The 18488-nt window shown below is 45.3% G+C and overlaps 1 protein-coding gene across 2 annotated transcripts in view; it reads right to left on the bottom strand.

Moving 5' to 3' along the window:
• Nucleotides 1–18488, bottom strand: part of HMCN2 (hemicentin 2) — a 268528-nt gene that overhangs the window by 100661 nt on the left and 149379 nt on the right. For both annotated transcript variants that reach the window (XM_083160863.1, XM_083160864.1), the window contains exons 30-33: nt 7085–7239; nt 3488–3766; nt 3093–3374; nt 16–124 (exon numbers count right to left, since the gene is read on the bottom strand). In XM_083160863.1, the coding sequence (XP_083016989.1) occupies nt 16–124; nt 3093–3374; nt 3488–3766; nt 7085–7239 (825 nt within the window). The remainder of the gene's footprint in view (nt 1–15; nt 125–3092; nt 3375–3487; nt 3767–7084; nt 7240–18488) is intronic.

Here is an 18488-nt window from a genome sequence, read left to right as displayed (position 1 = left end):
TCACACAGCACTTACCACACTCTGGGAGTAGGGTGACCAGTAACGTGACACGACAGATCTAACGGGTCATTTACTGTCACAGTCACATGGTCAGAAACACCACTAATCTGCACGTTGGGAGGAACTGGAGAGAAAAGAAACATTTTCATTCATTTGCATAATTATATAGATCAATGATTCCCTAATTCAGACCTCAATCAGCAGTCCAGGTGTTAAGGATATGCATGCTTGTCCAAAGGGGGTTTAAAAAGTCAGTTGGATTTAACCATTCTCATCCAGGGATATCCATAAAACATGTACGATTAGGGTGCCTTGAGGACCAAGGGCCTAATTCAGCTTGGATTCCTAACTAGAGAAAATCCAGTTGCCTGCAATCAAAAAGTCGCCGCCCAGCAAAAAAAACATTAACCGCCCATTGCACAACTACGAAAGCATCCGGAACAGAGTAAGTCTAGGGTTCCGGCTCATCTGAAGAATCAGGCTGCGATCGGTCATTGCTGACTTCAGAGACCCACTCAATAGACACCTGGGCACGCCGGCGTTTTCACAAACACACCCAGAACACGCCATGTTTCCACCCCTAAACATGTTAATCAAACTGCACGCACAGAGTAGGTCAATAATCAACCGCAAATTCTCTAAATAGTGGTCCATGCAGAATTAGACCCCAAGTCTGGCAATCACTGATACAGATACAATCTCATCCATGTTCTAATGGGTGCCGGGTGCCGCTCCGACAGGGGGGGATCCCGACAGTCAGTATCCCAACGTTAGAATCACGACTGCCAGTGCTCCGACAGGGGGGGATCCCGACAGTCAGTATCCCGACGTTAGAATCACGACTGCCAGTGCTCCGACAGGGGGGGATCCCGACAGTCAGTATCCCGACGTTAGAATCACGACTGCCAGTGCTCCGACAGTGGGGATCCCGACAGTCAGTATCCCGACGTTAGAATCGCGACTGCCAGTGCTCCGACAGTGGGGATCCCGACAGTCAGTATCCCGACGTTAGAATCGCGACTGCCAGTGCTCCGACAGTGGGGATCCCGACAGTCAGTATCCCGACGTTAGAATCGCGACTGCCAGTGCTCCGACAGTGGGGATCCCGACAGTCAGTATCCCGACGTTAGAATCGCGACTGCCAGTGCTCCGACAGTGGGGATCCCGACAGTCAGTATCCCGACGTTAGAATCACGACTGCCAGTGCTCCGACAGTGGAGATCCCGACAGTCAGTATCCCGACGTTAGAATCACGACTGCCAGTGCTCCGACAGTGGGGATCCCGACAGTCAGTATCCCGACGTTAGAATCGCGACTGCCAGTGCTCCGACAGTGGGGATCCCGACAGTCAGTATCCCGACGTTAGAATCGCGACTGCCAGTGCTCCGACAGTGGGGATCCCGACAGTCAGTATCCCGACGTTAGAATCGCGACTGCCAGTGCTCCGACAGTGGGGATCCCGACAGTCAGTATCCCGACGTTAGAATCGCGACTGCCAGTGCTCCGACAGTGGGGATCCCGACAGTCAGTATCCCGACGTTAGAATCACGACTGCCAGTGCTCCGACAGTGGAGATCCCGACAGTCAGTATCCCGACGTTAGAATCGCGACTGCCAGTGCTCCGACAGTGGGGATCCCGACAGTCAGTATCCCGACGTTAGAATCGCGACTGCCAGTGCTCCGACAGTGGGGATCCCGACAGTCAGTATCCCGACGTTAGAATTGCGACTGCCAGTGCTCCGACAGTGGGGATCCCGACAGTCAGTATCCCGACGTTAGAATCACGACTGCCAGTGCTCCGACAGTGGAGATCCCGACAGTCAGTATCCCGACGTTAGAATCGCGACTGCCAGTGCTCCGACAGTGGGGATCCCGACAGTCAGTATCCCGACGTTAGAATCGCGACTGCCAGTGCTCCGACAGTGGGGATCCCGACAGTCAGTATCCCGACGTTAGAATCACGACTGCCAGTGCTCCGACAGTGGAGATCCCGACAGTCAGTATCCCGACGTTAGAATCACGACTGCCAGTGCTCCGACAGTGGGGATCCCGACAGTCAGTATCCCGACGTTAGAATCGCGACTGCCAGTGCTCCGACAGTGGGGATCCCGACAGTCAGTATCCCGACGTTAGAATCGCGACTGCCAGTGCTCCGACAGTGGGGATCCCGACAGTCAGTATCCCGACGTTAGAATCGCGACTGCCAGTGCTCCGACAGTGGGGATCCCGACAGTCAGTATCCCGACGTTAGAATCGCGACTGCCAGTGCTCCGACAGTGGGGATCCCGACAGTCAGTATCCCGACGTTAGAATCACGACTGCCAGTGCTCCGACAGTGGAGATCCCGACAGTCAGTATCCCGACGTTAGAATCGCGACTGCCAGTGCTCCGACAGTGGGGATCCCGACAGTCAGTATCCCGACGTTAGAATCGCGACTGCCAGTGCTCCGACAGTGGGGATCCCGACAGTCAGTATCCCGACGTTAGAATCGCGACTGCCAGTGCTCCGACAGTGGGGATCCCGACAGTCAGTATCCCGACGTTAGAATCACGACTGCCAGTGCTCCGACAGTGGAGATCCCGACAGTCAGTATCCCGACGTTAGAATCGCGACTGCCAGTGCTCCGACAGTGGGGATCCCGACAGTCAGTATCCCGACGTTAGAATCGCGACTGCCAGTGCTCCGACAGTGGGGATCCCGACAGTCAGTATCCCGACGTTAGAATCGCGACTGCCAGTGCACCGACAGTGGGGATCCCGACAGTCAGTATCCCGACGTTAGAATCGCGACTGCCAGTGCTCTGACAGTTGGGATCCCGACAGTCAGTATCCCGACGTTAGAATCGCGACTGCCAGTGCTCCGACAGTGGGGGTCCTGACTCACTGCGGCTATTCTCCCCTCCGACCCCCATAGAGGGAGAATAGAAGCTGTGTTGAGCGTAGTGAGCCACCGAGCCTGCAGCGTGGCAAGCGCAGCGAGCCCGCAAGGGGCTTCATTGCACTTGCCCCCCCGTCGGAGCGCCATACCACACCCGTTCTAACGGCCTTACATATGATGAGGTTATTATTAGAGAGTTAGTTCCGTATCTTACCGAGAACTTCCACAGAGTATTGTAAGGTAGTTTCCCCAGCCAGGCTGATGGCAACACAGGTGAAGGTCCCCTGAGAACTCTCGGTCACTGCAGCAAGACTTAGTGTCCGTCCGCCATCTTTGATCTCCAGTCCTTCTCTCTCAGTCACCAAAAGTCCATCTTTAAGCCATGAAAGGACTGGAGGTGGGTGACCGGTCGCAGGGCACTCTAAATCCAGCGGACGGCCCAGCACGGATTTAATGCTCACTGGCTTCACCCCTCCACCATCAATATGCGGGGCAACTGGAGACAGAAGAATCACAGTATCATGCATATATTATTTATTTGTCACTGGCTTGGGGACCCACTAAGAGTTGGATTTAATAAGTCTCCCATTAAAAGGATGTGAAACCTACCATAAACCTCCAGCAGGTAAGATTTTTCAACAGTGCCGGCGTGGTTATTGGCTCTGCAGGTATATATGCCAGTATCAGATAGTTGTACCCGATTCAGCTGCAAGCTCCTCCCACTTTCCTTGTATGTGGCTCTAGGGCTGGATACGATTGGACGCTTGTCCTTAAACCATGTGATGCTGGGAGTGGGAGATCCCTTTGCTTCACACTTTAACACCACAGACCCATGCAGCAGAGAGGCCATTGTTGTTGTCTCATTGGAGGACCAGATAGTGGGCGGAGCTGTGTAAAACAAAGCAGATATATGGGAGTGCACCTATTAATGTGTGTCAGTGCTAGCAAGCAGTTCTGTATACTCCGTTTTCCTCTACATGCGGTCATACTTCCACAATAGTTTATCCTGTTTCCCTATACCAGTGGTTCCCAACCCTGGTCCTCAAGTACCCCCAACAGTGCATGTTTTGCAGGTCTCCACACAGAATCACAAGTGCTATAATTAGCTCCACATGTGGATCTTTTCAAATGTGCCTGAATGATGAGTGCACCTGCCCGGTGACCTGGAAAACGTGCACTGTTGTGGGTACTTGAGGACCAGGGTTGGGAACCACTGCCCTATACAATGCCTTGGATCATCCCATAAAATGCTGTACAATAATAATAATAATGTACAGTACACTGCAGCAGCATTTTGGTTTACAGCTGTCTTTGGTCTCCACATACATAACTCAGGATACGGCTGTGTCTAGATTCACTTCTGTTTTATTGACAGGATGTGACGTTAGGTGAGGGCGGAAGTTGCCCTCACAGCATTTATTATTGTCAGGGCAGCCGAGAGGGGGGGGGAGCAGGTACTAATTACCCGGGCCCAGGCTTGCTGGAGGGGCCCCGCGGGGGCCCTGGTCTGACACCTCCCTACCCCCTCCGTCCCTCCCGGGTAGCAACAGCAGCACACACTTCTACAGCATGTGCTGTGCTGATAGCAAGCTCAGCATGAGTGTCTCACTGAGAGGTCATGCTGAGCCTGCTGCCAGAACAGCACATGCTGTAGGTGTGTGCTGCTGCTGAGATTACAGTTTTTAGAGTTATCTTTCACCCTCCTCTAAACATTTTGGGGGCGTGGCCTAAGTGCGGGAGGTGCCCCCCCCACACTTAGGCCACGCCCCCAAAATGTTACCGGGGCCCGGCATTCCTCTCGGCTGCCCTGATTATTGTATCTGTAATATCTGTATTATACATAGATGTAGCTTATTTTCTTTATTTGCGCATGCTCACAACGTCTATTCCTGGAGACAGAGCGGCTGGGGGCAGGGGTGTAACTAGATATTTATAGGCCCCATAGCAAAGGTTTGTAAGGGCCCCCTATTTAGCAACTGATGGTGATAAATGTATGCAAAACATATTACTTAAACAGTAAAGATGGGCCGCATAGCAGCTGCATCCCCTGCACCTATGGTAGTTACGCCCTTGGCTGGGGGCATGCCACTGTCCATGCCCCCACAGCAGCAAATATGCGGGTGTCCCCAAAATTTTGAGCACATGCCTTCAGCATGCACAGGCATACCTCCCGACTTTTATAAGGTGAGAATAGGGACACTAAAAGGGGGCGTGGTGTATGCAAATGAGTGAGGCTTATGCAAATTAGGCAGCACCCTCGTTTTCAGCCGCGAATAGACGCGTCTATTCTGTGAGATGGGGGGGACTCCCAACTGCCCCACCCCCCGCAGCGGGACACTGCCGGCCGCGGGAGGGACGCGGGAACGTCCCCAAAAATCGGGACGTTCCCGCGTTTAGCGGGACAGTTGGGAGGTATGCACAGGGTCCCACTTCCGTCACCACAAGTTGGGAGGTATGATGTTGTGATATGGAAACTTTAGTAAATATTAACCCTAGAATGTCTGTGTGTGTGCATGTGGTAGGGAATATAGATTGTAAGCTCCACTGGGGCAGGGACTGATGTTAATGTTTAACTACAGTATACTCTGTACAGTGCTGCGGAATGTGTGTGCGCTATATAATAACTGGTAATAATATTCTCTGTACAGCGCTGTGGAATATGTGTGCGCTATATAATAACTGGTAATAATATTCTCTGTACAGCGCTGCGGAATATGTGTGCGCTATATAATAACTGGTAATAATATTCTCTGTACAGCGCTGCGGAATATGGGTGCACTATATGTAATATAACTGGTAATAATAGTCTCTGTACAGCGCTGTGGAATATGTGTGCACTATATAATAACTGGTAATAATATTCTCTGTACAGCGCTGCGGAATATGTGTGCGCTATATAATAACTGGTAATAATAGTCTCTGTACAGCGCTGTGGAATATGTGTGCGCTATATAATATAACTGGTAATAATAATCTCTGTACAGCGCTTTGGAATATGTGTGCGCTATATAAATAACTGGTAATAATAGTCTCTGTACAGCGCTGTGGAATATGTGTGCACTATATAATAACTGGTAATAATATTCTCTGTACAGCGCTGTGGAATATGTGTGAGCTATATAATAACTGGTAATAATAGTCTGTACAGCACTGTGGAATATGTGTGCGCTATATAAAATAACTGGTAATAATATTCTCTGTACAGTGCTGCGGAATATGTGTGCGCTATATAATAACTGGTAATAATAATCTCTGTACAGCGCTGCGGAATATGTTTGCGCTATGTAATATAACTGGTAATAATAGTCTCTGTACAGCGCTGTGGAATATGTGTGCGCTATATAAATAAGTGGTAATAATAATCTCTGTATAGCGCTGCGGAATATGTGTGCACTATATAATAACTGGTAATAATAGTCTCTGTACAGCGCTGCGGAATATGTGTGCGCTATATAATAACTGGTAATAATATTCTTTGTACAGCGCTGCGGAATATGTGTCCTCTATATAAATTACTGGTAATACTCTCTGTACAGCGCTGTGGAATATGTGTGCGCTATATAATAACTGGTAATAATAGTCTCTGTACAGCGCTGCAGAATATGTGTGCGCTATATAATAACTGGTAATAATATTCTTTGTACAGCGCTGCGGAATATGTGTCCTCTATATAAATTACTGGTAATAATATTCTCTGTACAGCGCTGTGGAATATGTGTGCTATATAATAACTGGTAATAATATTCTCTGTACAGCGCTGCACAATATGTGTGCGCTATATAATAACTGGTAATAATAATCTCTGTACAGTGCTGCGGAATATGTGTGCGCCATATAAATAACTGGTAATAATAATCTTTGTACAGCGCTGCGGAATATGTGTGCGCTATATAAATTACTGGTAATACTCTCTGTACATCGCTGTGGAATATGTGTGCGCTATATAAGAAACTGTAAATAAATACATATGGAAACTTTAGTGCTGTGCCCTGTGATGCCAGATGTGATCAGTAGGTGGCGCACTAATACAGATACATATTCCTGTGCTCTCTCTTGCATATTAAGAATCAGGTCTATAAATCAGTCTTTCCTCCCAGAAGCAGTTTTACATTTTTATACCCAGGCAATTCACAAAGCGATTTCTCGGCGGTCAGTCTGGGGCCTGGAGCTGAGGACCAGACATTATTCCATACACTGAGAACTTACTGAGGATCTTTAGGTTGAAGTCTTTGACTTGTTGTCCTGCGTGATTATAGGCCAGGCACTGGTATCTGCCCTGATGTGACAGCTTTGTGCCGGTCACTCTGAGGACTTGTCCTCCCTCCAGGAGCTGAGTGTGAGCATCCCCCGGAAACACTGGTCTAAAGCAAGAGAACAGATTGTGAATGACATGCAGCATGGAGAATGTACACTGTGATATAGAGCCAGATGTACTAAACCTGAAGAGTGATAACATGGAGAGTGATAAAACATCGGCCAATCAGCTCCTACCTGTCATGTCACAGGCTGTGTTTGATAAATAACAGGTAGGAGCGGATTGGCTGGCGGCTTATCACTCTGCATGTTATCACTTCTTCAGAGCTTAGTACATCTCACCCATAATATGGCAATATATGGGGACAATGACAGCGTTCCATGTGTACATCTCAGAGTATGATGGCTCCAATGTCCCCTTCTGTATGTGGGAAGGGGTCATTGGGCCTGTCCTGGTTAGGTGCACAGGGTTGGAAGGTCAGTAAGCATTGGGGTGACTCACATGAGTTTTTATTTATATTAATATTGATGTTATTCTCCCACCGCGCCGCAGTGGATGGTACCGCCACATGGGATGTTATCTATGGGCAGCCAATCAGAATTTACTTAGCACCCGTAAGAAGATAATAGACAGGATCTGATTGGTTGCCCATAGCAACATCCCATGTAAGAAGTAGGGGTAAATTTACTAAGATGAGACTTTTATTGAAGATGGGATGTTGCCCATAGCAACCAATCAGATTCTACTTATTTATTTAGCACCTTGTAGAAGATAATAGTTAGAATCTGATTGGTTGCTATGGGCAACATCTCATCTGCAATAGAACTCCCATCTTAAATGTACCCCTACATACAGTGAATAACATGTACTGAGGTTGGGGAGGTAAATGTGCAGTAACCCATAGCAACAATCAGCTATTTCTTTCCATTTTGTAGTTTATACAAGATAAAGCAACTGTTCATTTTTGGATGCAGCGCTGGGGTTCTATATACCAAAGCTGCTGCCTCCCGGCACATTTGGGGAGAATAAACTGAATACCGGTGTTTTGCACAGAAATGGGGCCAATTGCTTGTTTACTAGGTGCATCAGTCCCCTTAAAGGCACGCCCCCTAACCACAAAGCCACGCCTCCTATATGCATTCCTGCAGTGCCGGTAATCAGAATCTTGGGGCCCAGTACACTGGCATATCAGAAACCCCAACTCTGCCCCCTATGTACTGTACTTCTGAGGTGCCCCTGTATGTGGTAGTATCTCATCTGTACAGTGCACAACACAATATGATATATAGATAAATGTGATATTGCACCGATGTACTGTACTTCTGAGGTGCCCCTGTATGTGGTAGTACAGTATCTCATCTGTACAGTGCACAGCACAATATGATATATAGATAAATGTGATATTGCACCGATGTACTGTACTTCTGAGGTGCACCTGTATGTGGTAGTATCTCATCTGTACAGTGCACAGCACAATATGATATATACATAAATGTGATATTGCACCGATGTACTGTACTTCTGAGGTGCCCCTGTATGTGGTAGTATCTCATCTGTACAGTGCACAACACAATATGATATATAGATAAATGTGAGATTGCACCGATGTACTGTACTTCTGAGGTGCCCCTGTATGTGGTAGTATCTCATCTGTACAGTGCACAACACAATATGACATATCGATAAATGTGATATTGCACCGATGTACTGTACTTCTGAGGTGCCCCTGTATGTGGTAGTATCTCATCTGTACAGTGCACAACACAATATGATATATAGATAAATGTGATATTGCACCGATGTACTGTACTTCTGAGGTGCCCCTGTATGTGGTAGTACAGTATCTCATCTGTACAGTGCACAGCACAATATGATATATAGATAAATGTGATATTGCACCGATGTACTGTACTTCTGAGGTGCACCTGTATGTGGTAGTATCTCATCTGTACAGTGCACAACAGAATATGATATATAGATAAATGTGAGATTGCACCGATGTACTGTACTTCTGAGGTGCCCCTGTATGTGGTAGTATCTCATCTGTACAGTGCACAACACAATATGATATATAGATAAATGTGAGATTGCACCGATGTACTGTACTTCTGAGGTGCCCCTGTATGTGGTAGTATCTCATCTGTACAGTGCACAACACAATATGATATATAGATAAATGTGATATTGCACCGATGTACTGTACTTCTGAGGTGCACCTGTATGTGGTAGTACAGTATCTCATCTGTACAGTGCACAACACAATGTGGTATATAGATAAATGTGATATTGCACCGATGTACTGTACTTCTGAGGTGCCCCTGTATGTGATAGTACAGTATCTCATCTGTACAGTGCACAACACAATATGATATATAGATAAATGTGAGATTGCACCGATGTACTGTACTTCTGAGGTGCCCCTGTATGTGGTAGTATCTCATCTGTACAGTGCACAACACAATATGATATATAGATAAATGTGACATTGCCCCAATGTACTGTACTTCTGAGGTGCCCCTGTATGTGGTAGTATCTCATCTGTACAGTGCACAACACAATATGATATATAGATAAATGTGAGATTGCACCGATGTACTGTACTTCTGAGGTGCCCCTGTATGTGGTAGTATCTCATCTGTACAGTGCACAACACAATATGATATATAGATAAATGTGATATTGCACCGATGTACTGTACTTCTGAGGTGCCCCTGTATGTGATAGTACAGTATCTCATCTGTACAGTGCACAGCACAATATGATATATAGATAAATGTGATATTGCACCGATGTACTGTACTTCTGAGGTGCACCTGTATGTGGTAGTATCTCATCTGTACAGCGCACAGCACAATATGATATATACATAAATGTGATATTGCACCGATGTACTGTACTTCTGAGGTGCACCTGTATGTGGTAGTATCTCATCTGTACAGTGCACAGCACAATATGGTATATAGATAAATGTGAGATTGCACCGATGTACTGTACTTCTGAGGTGCACCTGTATGTGGTAGTACAGTATTTCATCTGTACAGTGCACAGCACAATATGATATATAGATAAATGTGATATTGCACCGATGTACTGTACTTCTGAGGTGCCCCTGTATGTGGTAGTATCTCATCTGTACAGTGCACAACAGAATATGGTATATAGATAAATGTGATATTGCACCGATGTACTGTACTTCTGAGGTGCCCCTGTATGTGGTAGTATCTCATCTGTACAGTGCACAACACAATATGATATATAGATAAATGTGACATTGCCCCAATGTACTGTACTTCTGAGGTGCCCCTGTATGTGGTAGTATCTCATCTGTACAGTGCACAACACAATATGATATATAGATAAATGTGAGATTGCACCGATGTACTGTACTTCTGAGGTGCACCTGTATGTGGTAGTACAGTATTTCATCTGTACAGTGCACAGCACAATATGATATATAGATAAATGTGATATTGCACCGATGTACTGTACTTCTGAGGTGCCCCTGTATGTGGTAGTATCTCATCTGTACAGTGCACAACAGAATATGGTATATAGATAAATGTGATATTGCACCGATGTACTGTACTTCTGAGGTGCCCCTGTATGTGGTAGTATCTCATCTGTACAGTGCACAACACAATATGATATATAGATAAATGTGACATTGCCCCAATGTACTGTACTTCTGAGGTGCCCCTGTATGTGGTAGTATCTCATCTGTACAGTGCACAACACAATATGATATATAGATAAATGTGAGATTGCACCGATGTACTGTACTTCTGAGGTGCCCCTGTATGTGGTAGTATCTCATCTGTACAGTGCACAACACAATATGATATATAGATAAATGTGATATTGCACCGATGTACTGTACTTCTGAGGTGCACCTGTATGTGGTAGTATCTCATCTGTACAGTGCACAGCACAATATGATATATACATAAATGTGATATTGCACCGATGTACTGTACTTCTGAGGTGCACCTGTATGTGATAGTACAGTATCTCATCTGTACAGTGCACAGCACAATATGATATATAGATAAATGTGATATTGCACCGATGTACTGTACTTCTGAGGTGCACCTGTATGTGGTAGTATCTCATCTGTACAGTGCACAGCACAATATGATATATACATAAATGTGATATTGCACCGATGTACTGTACTTCTGAGGTGCACCTGTATGTGATAGTACAGTATCTCATCTGTACAGTGCACAACACAATATGATATATAGATAAATGTGATATTGCACCGATGTACTGTACTTCTGAGGTGCACCTGTATGTGGTAGTATCTCATCTGTACAGTGCACAGCACAATATGGTATATAGATAAATGTGATATTGCACCGATGTACTGTACTTCTGAGGTGCACCTGTATGTGGTAGTATCTCATCTGTACAGTGCACAGCACAATATGATATATAGATAAATGTGATATTGCACCGATGTACTGTACTTCTGAGGTGCACCTGTATGTGGTAGTATCTCATCTGTACAGTGCACAACACAATATGGTATATAGATAAATGTGATATTGCACCGATGTACTGTACTTCTGAGGTGCCCCTGTATGTGGTAGTACAGTATCTCATCTGTACAGTGCACAGCACAATATGATATATAGATAAATGTGATATTGCACCGATGTACTGTACTTCTGAGGTGCACCTGTATGTGGTAGTATATCATCTGTACAGTGCACAGCACAATATGACATATAGATAAATGTGATATTGCACCGATGTACTGTACTTCTGAGGTGCACCTGTATGTGGTAGTACAGTATCTCATCTGTACAGTGCACAGCACAATATGATATATAGATAAATGTGATATTGCACCGATGTACTGTACTTCTGAGGTGCACCTGTATGTGGTAGTATCTCATCTGTACAGTGCACAACACAATATGGTATATAGATAAATGTGATATTGCACCGATGTACTGTACTTCTGAGGTGCCCCTGTATGTGGTAGTACAGTATCTCATCTGTACAGTGCACAGCACAATATGATATATAGATAAATGTGATATTGCCCCAATGTACTGTACTTCTGAGGTGCACCTGTATGTGGTAGTATATCATCTGTACAGTGCACAACACAATATGGTATATAGATAAATGTGATATTGCACCGATGTACTGTACTTCTGAGGTGCCCCTGTACGTGGTAGTATCTCATCTGTACAGTGCACAGCACAATATGACATATAGATAAATGTGATATTGCACCGATGTACTGTACTTCTGAGGTGCCCCTGTATGTGGTAGTATCTCATCTGTACAGTGCACAACACAATATGATATATAGATAAATGTGACTGATATTGCACCGATGTACTGTACTTCTGAAGTGCCCCTGTATGTGGTAGTTTCTCATCTGTACAGTGCACAGCACAATATGGTATATAGATAAATGTGATATTGCACCGATGTACTGTACTTCTGAGGTGCACCTGTATGTGGTAGTACAGTATTTCATCTGTACAGTGCACAGCACAATATGATATATAGATAAATGTGATATTGCACCGATGTACTGTACTTCTGAGGTGCACCTGTATGTGGTAGTATCTCATCTGTACAGTGCACAGCACAATATGATATATAGATAAATGTGATATTGCACCGATGTACTGTACTTCTGAGGTGCCCCTGTATGTGGTAGTATCTCATCTGTACAGTGCACAACAGAATATGGTATATAGATAAATGTGATATTGCACCGATGTACTGTACTTCTGAGGTGCCCCTGTATGTGGTAGTATCTCATCTGTACAGTGCACAACACAATATGACATATCGATAAATGTGATATTGCACCGATGTACTGTACTTCTGAGGTGTACCTGTATGTGGTAGTATCTCATCTGTACAGTGCACAGCACAATATGATATATAGATAAATGTGATATTGCACCGATGTACTGTACTTCTGAGGTGCACCTGTATGTGGTAGTACAGTATCTCATCTGTACAGTGCACAATAGAATATGGTATATAGATAAATGTGACTGATATTGCACCGATGTACTGTACTTCTGAGGTGCACCTGTATGTGGTAGTATCTCATCTGTACAGTGCACAGCACAATATGACATATAGATAAATGTGATATTGCACCGATGTACTGTACTTCTGAGGTGCCCCTGTATGTGGTAGTATCTCATCTGTACAGTGCACAACAGAATATGATATATAGATAAATGTGATATTGCACCGATGTACTGTACTTCTGAGGTGCACCTGTATGTGGTAGTACAGTATCTCATCTGTACAGTGCACAATAGAATATGGTATATAGATAAATGTGATATTGCACCGATGTACTGTACTTCTGAGGTGCCCCTGTATGTGGTAGTGTCTCATCTGTACAGTGCACAGCACAATATGACATATAGATAAATGTGATATTGCACCGATGTACTGTACTTCTGAGGTGCACCTGTATGTGGTAGTATCTCATCTGTACAGTGCACAGCACAATATGATATATAGATAAATGTGATATTGCACCGATGTACTGTACTTCTGAGGTGCCCCTGTATGTGGTAGTATCTCATCTGTACAGTGCACAGCACAATATGATATATAGATAAATGTGATATTGCACCGATGTACTGTACTTCTGAGGTGCACCTGTATGTGGTAGTATCTCATCTGTACAGTGCACAACAGAATATGGTATATAGATAAATGTGATATTGCACCGATGTACTGTACTTCTGAGGTGCCCCTGTATGTGGTAGTGTCTCATCTGTACAGTGCACAGCACAATATGACATATAGATAAATGTGATATTGCACCGATGTACTGTACTTCTGAGGTGCCCCTGTATGTGGTAGTACAGTATCTCATCTGTACAGTGCACAACAGAATATGATATATAGATAAATGTGATATTGCACCGATGTACTGTACTTCTGAGGTGCCCCTGTATGTGGTAGTATCTCATCTGTACAGTGCACAGCACAATATGATATATAGATAAATGTGATATTGCACCCATGTACTGTACTTCTGAGGTGCCCCTGTATGTGGTAGTACAGTATTTCATCTGTACAGTGCACAACAGAATATGATATATAGATAAATGTGATATTGCACCGATGTACTGTACTTCTGAGGTGCCCCTGTATGTGGTAGTATCTCATCTGTACAGTGCACAGCACAATATGACATATAGATAAATGTGATATTGCACCGATGTACTGTACTTCTGAGGTGCCCCTGTATGTGGTAGTATCTCATCTGTACAGTGCACAGCACAATATGATATATAGATAAATGTGATATTGCACCCATGTACTGTACTTCTGAGGTGCCCCTGTATGTGGTAGTACAGTATCTCATCTGTAAAGTACAGAATATGATATATACTGTAGATAAATGTCAGATGACTACAGTTCAGTGTTGATGGCCATGAAACGTAATTGTGGTGAAGTCTATTAAATGTAACATTATTAATACAATTTCTCTTGCTATCACAACCCTCCCTAGTGTTGTAAGGAAGACACCCTCCTTCCCCTTCTGTGCTGTTGCCACTAGCGATACATGTCTGCCAGAACAGCCTCTGGCGCCGCTCTGTTTTGACTGCAAGTTGCCGTTTCTAGGGAGGGTCATCTCCCAGTGTGCCGCAAGCATCAGACACACTCTCACACACACACTCACACAGACCTCTGCAGCAGCTGCCTGACCTCACAGGTGTGCAAAGAGAACCTCACTCATACATAACGGAACTGAGACCTCCAGGAAAGTTCCCATCCTCCTCTAGTCAGTTTTTATTCCTCCCTAATTTGTACAGTTATCCCTCTCATAGCATTGGGAAGGCAATGGACAGGACACCTGTCATTGTATTCATAAAACGGCTGATCTTCTAAGTTCTGTTTGGGGCAGAGGTTATCGTTGTGTCCAGCGGCTCTCCTGTTGTTGATAACCGGAATTGCATCTCCCAGCATGCTCAGAGGAAAGGATCAACCGCTGGAAGTGTATCAGACATAAATAATTGTTAAATAAATAAGGGTCTTTCAATATTTGCTGGATTTTAAAAAAAAAGCATCCTGCGAGAAAAACGCAGGCGTGCCAGAAAAAAACGCTGGGAGTGTCTGGAGAAACGCAGGCGTGCCCGACTGTTATAGGGGAGAGTGTGTGACGACAGCTCCAGCCCGGATATGCCATTTTACAGCTCACCACGAAGTAAGACCAGGGCTGCGCGGTTCCTGCGATGACTTGTGTACAAGCCTGTTACCATGGGTTTTGGACATTTTCGCTCGGCTGTGAATGGATGTGTAGCACAGCGAGCACATTAATTTACAAGGCGGGATTCAGTCTAACAAGAAAGCTTCTACCTGAAAGCTGGCTGCTGCAAACTCACGTCCGTGTGATCAGGTGTGAATTACCCCCAAAGTCTCACACATCCTGCTTTTCCCGCAGTGGAACTGTAACATACTTGCCTTCTTTTGAAATTTAGTTTCAGGGAGATTATAGTTAGTAGGGGCGTGTCTAGCTCCATATATGGAGAGATTGTGAACGTGGCATCTAGAAGCGTGGTTGTGTCATTTAAAATGACTTCTGACCAAATGTAGATGAGCCCCAAAGCAGCTAGTAAGAGATACTATACTTGGTAACGTGCTGGGAAATGGCGCTGATGGTGCAATGTAAATGTATCTGTCTCTCATTCCTTTTATCCTCACAAATGTAACAGTGTAATGTGGGCTAGGTGACATGAGGGAGATTACTAGACTAATGAGGGAGAGAGGGAGATTGCTGCTATGTCAGGGAGTCTCCTGCAGAATGCAGGAGGGGAGGTAACTATGATGTAACAGTGTAATGTGGGCTAGGTGACATGAGGGAGATTGCTAGACTAATGAGGGAGAGAGGGAGATTGCTGCTATGTCAGGGAGTCTCCTGCAGAATGCAGGACGGGAGGTAACTATGATGTAACAGTGTAATGTGGGCTAGGTGACATGAGGGAGATTGCTAGACTAATGAGGGAGAGAGGGAGAATGCTGCTATGTCAGGGAGTCTCCTGCAGAATGCAGGAAGGGAGGTAACTATGATGTAACAGTGTAATGTGGGCTAGGTGACATGAAGGAGATTGCTAGACTAATGAGGGAGAGAGGGAGATTGCTGCTATGTCAGGTAGTCTCCTGCAGAATGCAGGAGGGGAGGTAACTATGATGTAACAGTGTAATGTGGGCTAGGTGACATGAGGGAGATTGCTAGACTAATGAGGGAGAGAGGGAGATTGCTGCTATGTCAGGGAGTCTCCTGCAGAATGCAGGAGGGGAGGTAACTATGATGTAACAGTATAATCTGGGCTAGGTGACATGAGGGAGATTGCTAGACTAATGAGGGAGAGATGGATATTTCTGCTATGTCAGGGAGTCTCCTGCAGAATGCAGGTGGGGAGGTATCTATGATGTAACAGTGTAATGTGGGCTAGGTGACATGAGGGAGATTGTTAGACTAATGAGGGAGAGAGGGAGATTGCTGCTATGTCAGGGAGTCTAATGCAGAATGCAGGAGGGGAGGTAATTATGATGTAACAGTGTAATGTGGGCTAGGTGACATGAGGGAGATTGCTAGACTAATGAGGGAGAGAGGGAGATTGCTGCTATGTCAGGGAGTCTCCTGCAGAATGCAGAAGGGGAGGTAACTATGATGTAACAGTGTAATGTGGGCTATGTGACATAAGGGAGATTGTTAGACTAATGAGGGAGAGAGGGAGAATGCTGCTATGTCAGGGAGTCTCCTGCAGAATGCAGGAGGGGAGGTAACTATGATGTAACAGTGTAATGTGGGCTAGGTGACATGAGGGAGATTGCTAGACTAATGAGGGAGAGAGGGAGATTGCTGCTATGTCAGGAAGTCTCCTGCAGAATGCAGGAGGGGAGGTAACTATGATGTAACAGTGTGATGTGGGCTAGGTGACATGAGGGAGATTGCTAGACTAATGAGGGAGAGAGGGAGATTGCTGCTATGTCAGGGAGTCTCCTGCAGAATGCAGGAGGGTAGGCAACTATGAACTGTCATCCCTATAGAACTTAAATATAGAAAAATTGATACACATCCGGGTATATACAGATATTGTATCATATATTTTATATACAGAGTCAGCTTTACAGCAAATGTTACCATTTTGTTGCCTCAACTAATGTGCATAGGAACCAAAGGCACTGAGGCATTCTGTGGCAGCCATATTGTGGGCGGATCCATAAATATGAGAATGTTCTTTGATGTGCCTCAAGCTTTAGGAGCACATGTACTAAATTATTGGGTTTCAAACCCATAATAAGAATTTATTTTTTGCACTATTCACAGAAATACAAATGTCACATTTGCCCAAATGTAATATAAAATCTAATGCACGGAGGGGGCTTCAAAAGGAGTCAGTCCCTGTGATGTGGAACCTGGCTAGCACCCAGGGTTTCTCATGGGTTCAACATATCTCACAGTGCAGTGTGAATGGGTAAGCAAGGTCGAAGCGACCCGGCCCCCATTTACGGTGTAAGAAGATCACTAAGCGCCTTCTCGAGACTCATCGCTGGTGATGTCACCAATAAGCCGGGTCAGCAATAATGGGGTTTGCACCACTAGGTTTAACAGTCTCAGCTGAGTCACACCTGAGATGGGCCCATGTGCCAAATCCCGTTGGCAACCTGGATTTGCGATGTGAAATGGGTATAAAAGATTTTTAATACTACAATTCCCAGCATGCTTTTCCAGAAAAAAATAGGTAATAGCTAGCAGGGAATGCTGGAATCTGTAGTTTCACAACACCTAGAGAGCCAAAGGTTGCCCAGACCAGGTATGGCGGTGTAGAGGTAACGCTGCAGAAGGGGTGAAGTCACCAGCATGTGTGCAGTTTTGGGGAATCGCTTGGTCTCTCACTGAAACACGTCTGTACACCATACAGCGAGCACAGTGTCCTGGACGCGAGGGGAACTGTGGGAGACGCAGGAAGCTGAGATCATGGTCTCTCGCAGAATTAGTAATGGTCACATGTGCAGGCTACACCGGCCATGTGTTATTCCAGTGCGGACGCAGAGGATATGAGGGGGATCATGCACATCCATCCGGGATGTCTGCTTCACCTCTCTAATGACACCTTGATGAGTGAGAACAGGTTATCATAGAAGCGGAGGAGAGAGAGAGAGACCCCCTCCGCGGGAATGACATGATAAATGCACACAGATGTGTATCATAATGACACAGCAGAGATATCCGGAAACTCTGATGTATTTATTAACCCTTCCAGTGCGGAACAGACGTGACAGTATTTGTTTTTATCTTGCAGATATAATAAGCCTGTTCTGAGAAGGGCCGACCCCAATGAT

This window comes from Crinia signifera, chromosome 9 (assembly GCF_055691185.1).
Source record: "Crinia signifera chromosome 9, ASM5569118v1, whole genome shotgun sequence".
Classification (NCBI taxonomy): Eukaryota; Metazoa; Chordata; class Amphibia; order Anura; family Myobatrachidae; genus Crinia; species Crinia signifera.
Note: the sequence above shows the minus strand (reverse complement) of the source record. Positions and strands in the feature narration are given on the sequence as shown.